The sequence below is a fragment of the Mytilus edulis genome, chromosome 4 (genome assembly GCF_963676685.1).
Source record: "Mytilus edulis chromosome 4, xbMytEdul2.2, whole genome shotgun sequence".
NCBI classification, from domain to species: Eukaryota; Metazoa; Mollusca; class Bivalvia; order Mytilida; family Mytilidae; genus Mytilus; species Mytilus edulis.
The window spans coordinates 37,182,547-37,190,342 of NC_092347.1; the positions used below are offsets into that span (position 1 = coordinate 37,182,547).

Sequence of the window (7,796 nt, forward strand, 5' to 3'; positions counted from 1 at the left end):
CCAACCAACTAACCAACCAGTCAATCAGTGCATGTTTCCATCTCATGTGTTTAATATGGAGTCTAAGATCTAATTTGTTTCTTTCTCGCTTGTTTCAAGAAACCCTATCCAACGTGTTTTACCAACCAACCAACGTGTTTAATCAAACAATCAACATGTTTTCCAACCAATCAATCAATCAATTAATCAATCAATCTATGCATGTTTCTGTTTCATGTATTTAATACGGGGTCCAATGTCTCATTTGGTTTTTTTTTCGCCTGTTTCAAGGGACCCTATCCCACGTGTTTAATTGATCAACCAACCAACCAACCAACCAATCAATCAATCAATCAACCAATCAATCATTGTATGCATGCTTCCGTTATGTGTGTTTAATACGGGGTCCAAGTTCTCATTTGGTTTTTTTTTCCGCTTGTTTCAAGAGACCTTATCTCAAGTGTTTAAGTTATAAACCAACCAACCAACCAACCAATCAATCAATCAATCAATAAATATGTTTGACAGTTTATTTATTACAGTATGTTTAAAACAATATGGAAAGAAAAAACTCTCAATTATTCAATATTTTGAATTTTAATATTGTTCTTTCATCTCTTCTGAAAAAAAAATCCACATGTACTCTGAAACTACAAGTCCAATCGACCCCACAATTTGCAGTCAGCAGGGCATACATGTACTAAAGGTTCATAAAACAACATGGTGCAGATATCTCTCAAGACTTTTCCTAGAGACAAAAAAAAAGGCAATGCCGTAAAAATCGCTTGCTAGGTCCGTAAATCTCAGTGAAATCCTACAATAAAACGTCTGTTCCTAGATAAAAATACAAATCTATGTTACTAGCTGCTGCTGAAAAATGTACATTGTATGAAAATAATCGATAAACGTGTTTTAAAGTTACACCGGATCAATAGAATCCAAAGCATGCACTGCTCGTGAACTGTGATCGAAACGTCAATTTTCTACAATGACAAAAGAAATACATTGTGTGTATTCCGTCGTTAGACATGTTGCGTCTTCAACGTCCCCACCTAAAAAGAAATAAAAAGACGAAGTTTTCTGTTAATATAAACCCGCGTCACGTGATGTCTCCTCAATGTGTTCAATAAAATTCTCAGTAATATGCTCTATTTGGCTTCTAATCTTTATGCGAAAAATAAAAAAAAAAGATCTAGGAAAATCGTAAATTTGATGGCCTTTTTATTCCCACTTTTCTAGAACAAAGTCATATTAGTGCACGATTGTTTCGGTATACACAAGTCAGTTGTTAAATACTGTTTATTGACGTTAAGAATGTCACCTTCGCTCGAAAGGTTAGTGTACTTATTATAATAGCTTAAATGCTCACCAATAAATTGTAGATTTGAGGATCCACTCTTCTTTAGTCCTACATCGTTTTCTACTTCGCATATGTAAATTCCTTCATCCTCCAGAGAAAATTCGTGTATGGTAAGCGATGGCTTTTCTGATTGCCCTACTGAATACTTTTCAGATTCGACTGACAAACGAGTGGCATGACTATTGACATTTCGTTTTACAAACCACGATATGTTTGTTGTTGTAGTATCATCGGGTAAATTGTAGATATTGCAAATAATAGTCAAACTGGTGCCAGCGGAAACAGTTTTGCAATCTGGTTGTAAGGCTATTGACCATTTATCTGCAAAGATATTTTGGATTTATTCACATTTTGGTAATGATAGCTAGCGTTATAGTTGCGAAAAAAAAATATTTATAGAGCAAAATGTATGTGAAGAGAAAAAATATTTCGAAATATTTACCTTATGCCTTTAAAAATAATCTTTTCGGTTGGTCATCTAGGTGATTTTTCAAGTTTATTTTTTGCATTTCGGTATTTAAATTCAGTACAATTTATTACATAATAACTTGACTGTCACTAATACTACATATTCTCATTTATTACTATACTCTTTATTAATATATACAACATTGAACAGTTTAGTTTAATAAAACAAATTGTAATTTGGTCAGAATTTTGAATAAATTGCATAAGGTGAAGAGCAACACTTGCAGATAAGTTTCAGCACCACAATACAGATTTTAAGTCTTTTATTAGATAAAAGAAAACTATTTGAAAAAATAATAAAAACTACGATGTCTATTTCATGCTTCCGGGGCGCTTTTTCTGGATCTATCTTCAACGCTGTGCTTGAAGAAGTTTAAACCTTAGTTTTTAATAACTCAAAATTCATTTACGGACAATTTTAGAAAAGTTTGTTATAAATCATGTTAGTACCGAGTCACCGACTACTGAGATGATAATACCAACGTGGACTGATAGTCCATCAGCAAAGGTATCGACCCAGTGCTGTATACAAATGAAAGCAACACGTTATAAATTGCATGCGTCCGAAGCGCCATTCTTGTTTTTTTCTTCATCGGGAAGGCTGAAAGTCGAATATTTGAAGGCCTAAGATGTACATAAACCAAACAAATTGAAGAGCTATGGAATATTTAAAATAACCTTAAAATAGCCAAATCCATATAAGTTCAAGTTTACCTGAGGGTGTTGAAACCTTAGTTTCTAATCATTTCAAAATTTATTGACGGATATTTGAAGAAAGGTTTGTAATAAATCATATCAGGACCGAAATACTGACTACTTAGCAGACTGAACGGATAGTATCTATGGGGAATGATGGTCCACAAGCACAGGTATTGATCTAGCGTTATAGAAGAAAGGTTTTTTAAAGCACAACTTATATTTAATTCATGATTAGAAATGTTTTAAACAGAATTATAAGATAGCCGATACTTTAAATTTCTGAAATTTTTAACTCTTCTTTTCATACAATATCATACAATTCTATGGTATATCCGTTTGGTGACACTGATACGTGATCAGGATGCAATTTCAATTGAAACGGCAATTATCCTTATCACACTAATAAAATGACCTTATGCAATTTAAAAAGTAAGCTCCGCATGAAATAATTTTGGTAATATATTTGCACATTCAGAAAAAATGTTAAATTGGAAAATTGAATGTTGAAGGTTTAGCAAAAGCCGATTGAAAGATTGTATATCTAATTTGATGAGCATATGTTTGAAGGCATAAATCTGGACACAAAGGTTTTTTTTTAGCGTTGCGTTAAGAATCATGAACATACCACTTTAGAGGCATTTAAACAAATACCAAAATTGTTTTAAATGCAAATAATCATTTGTGTACAGTACCTCGAGTAAATCCTTTAGGGAAAACCAATGGTGAATGTTGGAAACACTTAATTCAAAGTTTTGACACTCCATATCATAAATATTTGACTGAGACATTGAAATTTATATAGGAATCGAATTTACGTACGTTAAGAGTAAGTCTTTGTTCAATTCTTATTTTAAGAAACAAGCAACTAAATTAAATAAAACATTCCTTGGTTTTTGGGAACATTTCACTACAAAACAATGTAGTATTTGAAATTAATCTTTATAATGTCATTGTAGAGTTGTTTAAAGATTATGTTTCCAACCGTAAGTACAGTTTGATCATAGTACTTAAAGATAATTTTGATAAAAATTATAAAATTATTAAGTGCCAGTCTTTGTAAGAATCAGGCAATTTAGGTAAAAATCAAAACATGATCAGAAAAAACCCACTGAGCTAATCATTCTATTTAATACTAATCATCATCCTGAGTTAAAAATAATTGGTCTTTCGTTTGTGTGTGTCTGTAATATCAAATAACTTGGTTAGAAAATTGGTTAGAATGATAGCAAATTACAGAGTTATCTCCCCTTATTCGTTAATTTCTAGTGCATTTCAACCAAATTGTATCTTGTATTACCAGAACGGAAAACAGAAATGAATGTTATTTTTGTGCATAACTACATTTTATGAACTGAAATCAATGTCAAATTGGGTGGTTTTTTTTGGGTCATGTTTTCACCATTGCCTGATTCATAGGCAGACTGGCACTTAAACAGCCAAAAAAAACATAAGATACAGTTGAGATACAACACTATAAAATATTTTTTCTCTGAACTAACTATTTGAATTATTGTTTATAAGCCAATGGGAGTTAGGAGTAACAGTGAAATTCTGACAAAAAAACGTAACGTAAAGAAATCCCGTATTATAGTTGTACTTTGAGATTCATGTATTCATGTTTAGTATGACGCCCATTATCACTGAACTACTATCTATTTTTGATTAGGGGCTAGCTGAATCACGCCTCCAGGTGCGGAAGTTTCTCGCTGCATTGCAGACGCAATTGGTGTCCTTCGGCTGTTGTCTGCTCTTTGGTTTGGTTATTATTTCTTTGACACATTCCCAATTTTCATTCTTAATTTCAACTTAACTTGGATCTCAAATATATATAGTGTAAGTGTGTCTTTGAAAATGAATACATTTAAAGGATACAAATTGCAATAAATCTCTAATTTGAAAGTCTTGTCGTGTGAGTGTTTGTTAATTTCAAATATTGATAAATGTGTTATTTTTACTTTCCCCCTTTCATTTCGGTTTTCCTTACTTTGAATTTGAATAAGAATTTTGAAATTGTATGTTGATAATTTCAACGTAAAATGACGAGTTTTAATATCTGCAATTACACAAGTTTTCGTTTCTTGAGTTAAATGGAAGTATCACGATGTCATAGTTTTTCTTAAGTTGAATCCGCAAATAAATATAATGCCGACTTTGCGACTATAAAATAACTTTGGATCTTCCTTCTAATATTCTGGTACTGCATTGTTTGCAATAACATCTATATGATCTGATTTTTTGTCCATGAAATCTCGGTGAATGTGTTTCAAAGTACCTATGTTCTTTTGACAGGAAAAACATGTTTTACCTAATGTAGCAAATAATGACTTAAAAATGCAATAATAATCTGAATTATCTCGTCCTTTTAATGATACGTTCAGTAACAGGTGGTTTTCTATAAGGCAGTCCAACAGTGCAGAGTTCTTAGTTTAGTTGTTACAGTCCAAGATGAAGAAATTTAAAAATTGTTTGTACACATATGGAAATATTATGCGAAAATAAAGATGCTTTACATTGTCATATTGAAAAAGAACAATGCTTTTATTCACTGTTTATTTAGGATTTTCTTGTTCTTGAACCGATTCGTTTCCCAAGCGAACTTCAACAACAAATGTAAATAAACGTTTTGAGTTTTAAATTCAATCATTAATAAAAATTAAAAAAATAAAAACTAACCTGAACATCTATTGTTTCTTTGAATTTCCTGATGCCACCACATGTCTCTCATGGATAGAGCAACCACGATTAACATCAAAACTAGTAGTATGATGTCATTATTAATCAAGACCATACAGGTGATGATTGTACAAACAGCTATTTGCAACCACGTGCTCGATAACATTATTTTACTATTTACGGTTTCATCTAAAATCAAACCAATGCATTTTTTTGTTTTATCTAGTAAGGACAAATTCTGTCAAGAAAATTAATAAAGGCGAAACAGTTATTACAAAAGAAGAAAGATACATGTATATGACACGATACTTTCATAATAACCACGCGGAAAATTCAAAACAGATAGTTCATTAACATACTAGTATGGCAAGATCATAAGTTTATACACATCAAACGTATGGAAAACAAATTTCATACTCTTGACTTGAACAGGTAATTCCTCATGTAGAAAATGGTGAATTGAACCTGGTTTTATGGCTAGTTAAACCTCTCACTTGTATAGCTATTGGGTAAAATACTATTATATTGAGCAAAAACAAGCAAACGAAAAGGTACAAAATTAATGTAAAATATAATGGAGCAGCAGTCAGCATTGTGTTATTGTCCTAATCATTATAAAACAAACAACTTTGTCAACAAAGGCAAACAAAATGAAGGTAAAACAACATTGGTTTGTTAATGGAATTGTACATTTTGATATATCTTTAAAGATAATTATAGTTAATATTTTGGTAATCGTTGATCCCTTAGATTTTTTAAATTTGATAAAAGTATCTATACAAAATTATCACAATACTCCTCTTGAAAACTATTTAAAAGCACCGTATCTAACGTTAAATTGCTTGTCAACCTATTGAAAGAATATTGTCAAAATAAGCTAATAATAGTTTTCTAGTATCAGATTGACTTAATTATGATGTTATTATTTTGAACTAGTCAATCTCTGATCAGTATTCTAAAAATATTCGAATACAGTATTGACGCACCTTGTAAACGGTTAAACCAGTATCTGATTCTAAACAAAGATATGAGTGCACACATATTCCATAATGTCCATGTACCAAAAAATCACCATTTTTAGTATGAACCAAGATTAAGGTTATGTAAGTATTCGCCAACCACTTGTTTTGAAAAAATCAATTAAAATATTAGAATACGTTTGTTACAAATGAAATATAAACTTCCATCGTTTTTTAAAACACATCATGTTTTGTCTGATTAGCAAATATTAACAGGTAAAGGCAATCCGTTTGAGATTAAATTGATTTAATAATAATCAATGGAAGATATGAAATAGTTACAGACAACTGTTATAATAACAATTGAACTTCTAGAAGTCACCAGAGAGCTTAAACCCAATTTTAGATTTACAAGGAATTTAAAGACCTTATCGTAGTGAACCTAGTATTATTTAACATAAAAACCCTTAAATTCACACTCAAATGAAATGCTGTTACAAAGTTATATTACCTATGTTGATATTTACAATATTATTTTACTGACCGTGTTTGGTTGTTTATGAACATATATCCTACTGAGAATATTATGTAAAGTATTTCGAATATAACTGGTATATCAATATCACAATCGTAGTAATGCGATAAACATTATTTAAATAACTAGACAATACATAATTGGTCTTTCCTAAATACTAGATATAATTCTTGTCGGAAAATATATTAGTGTAATTGCGTTGATATTTGAAAGGGAATATTGATGCTTTATAGTGACGATATGATAAGTGTATTTGTAATTTATTTTTTCTTCTCTTTTAAAAATTAGATAAAACTATATCATACATATCCAATGCTTTTGATTTCAATGTCACTAATGGTTCGTAATGTTTTGTAAACAAAACGCAGTCTAGTACATGTGTAGTCAGCAATTCTATGTTGGAACTCCCATCGATATGGTCATAACTAGGTATTCTTACCAACTGTTTTATGAAAATTTGGTTTTGTTCTGATTATCATTTTTTCCCGCCTCTTTTAATTCTTGAAGAAAAAACAATTAATTCGCAAGATTTCGCTAAGATATTTGTTATATAATATCGACCAGTTTCAACGCTTTCCAACTAACACCGTTCATCCCAACACATTTCTTGTAAGAGTTATCTCCCTAAAACAGTTTCTTCTTGTCATGTTACTCCTTCACAGCCGTAAGAAACCCAACAAAATATTTTACCAAGTTGATTATTACATCCCCTGGATGTAAAAAAAATGATCGAAGTCAGTTGCAGTACTCATATATAATTATTATCCATTAAATATTTCTATTGGGTGCAATATAATAGTAATACGTAAACCATTAGTGCTAGGGACATAGGTCAATTGATAACGGGTCCTTAGTTCACCGAAACGAAAATAAGGTCGAGGTCATATTCTAAATTTAGATTTTAGCAAATTTTTACAGAAATCGTATAAGAAGTTATCAAAGGTACCAGGCGTATATTTGGATACACCAGACGTGCGTTTTGTCGACATAAGACTCATCAGTGATGCTCAGATCAAAATAGTTGGCAGATCAAAATAGTTGGAAAGCCAACCAAGTATGTAGTTGAAGAGCATTGAGGACCAAAATTTTATAAAAGTTGTGCCAAGTACGGCTCAGTTAAATA

The 7,796-nt window shown here is 31.1% G+C and overlaps 1 protein-coding gene across 1 annotated transcript in view; it reads right to left on the reverse strand.

The window, feature by feature from the left end:
* The window catches only part of LOC139519602 (uncharacterized), a 32,135-nt gene extending 25,371 nt beyond the window's left edge, over positions 1–6,764 (reverse strand). Inside the window, exons 1-3 of the mRNA XM_071311782.1 lie at positions 6,683–6,764; positions 5,180–5,368; positions 1,349–1,660 (exon numbers count right to left, since the gene is read on the reverse strand). Coding sequence (XP_071167883.1) covers positions 1,349–1,660; positions 5,180–5,345 — 478 coding nt within the window. The 5' untranslated portion in view covers positions 5,346–5,368; positions 6,683–6,764. The remainder of the gene's footprint in view (positions 1–1,348; positions 1,661–5,179; positions 5,369–6,682) is intronic.
* Between the last annotated feature and the right edge of the window lie 1,032 nt (positions 6,765–7,796).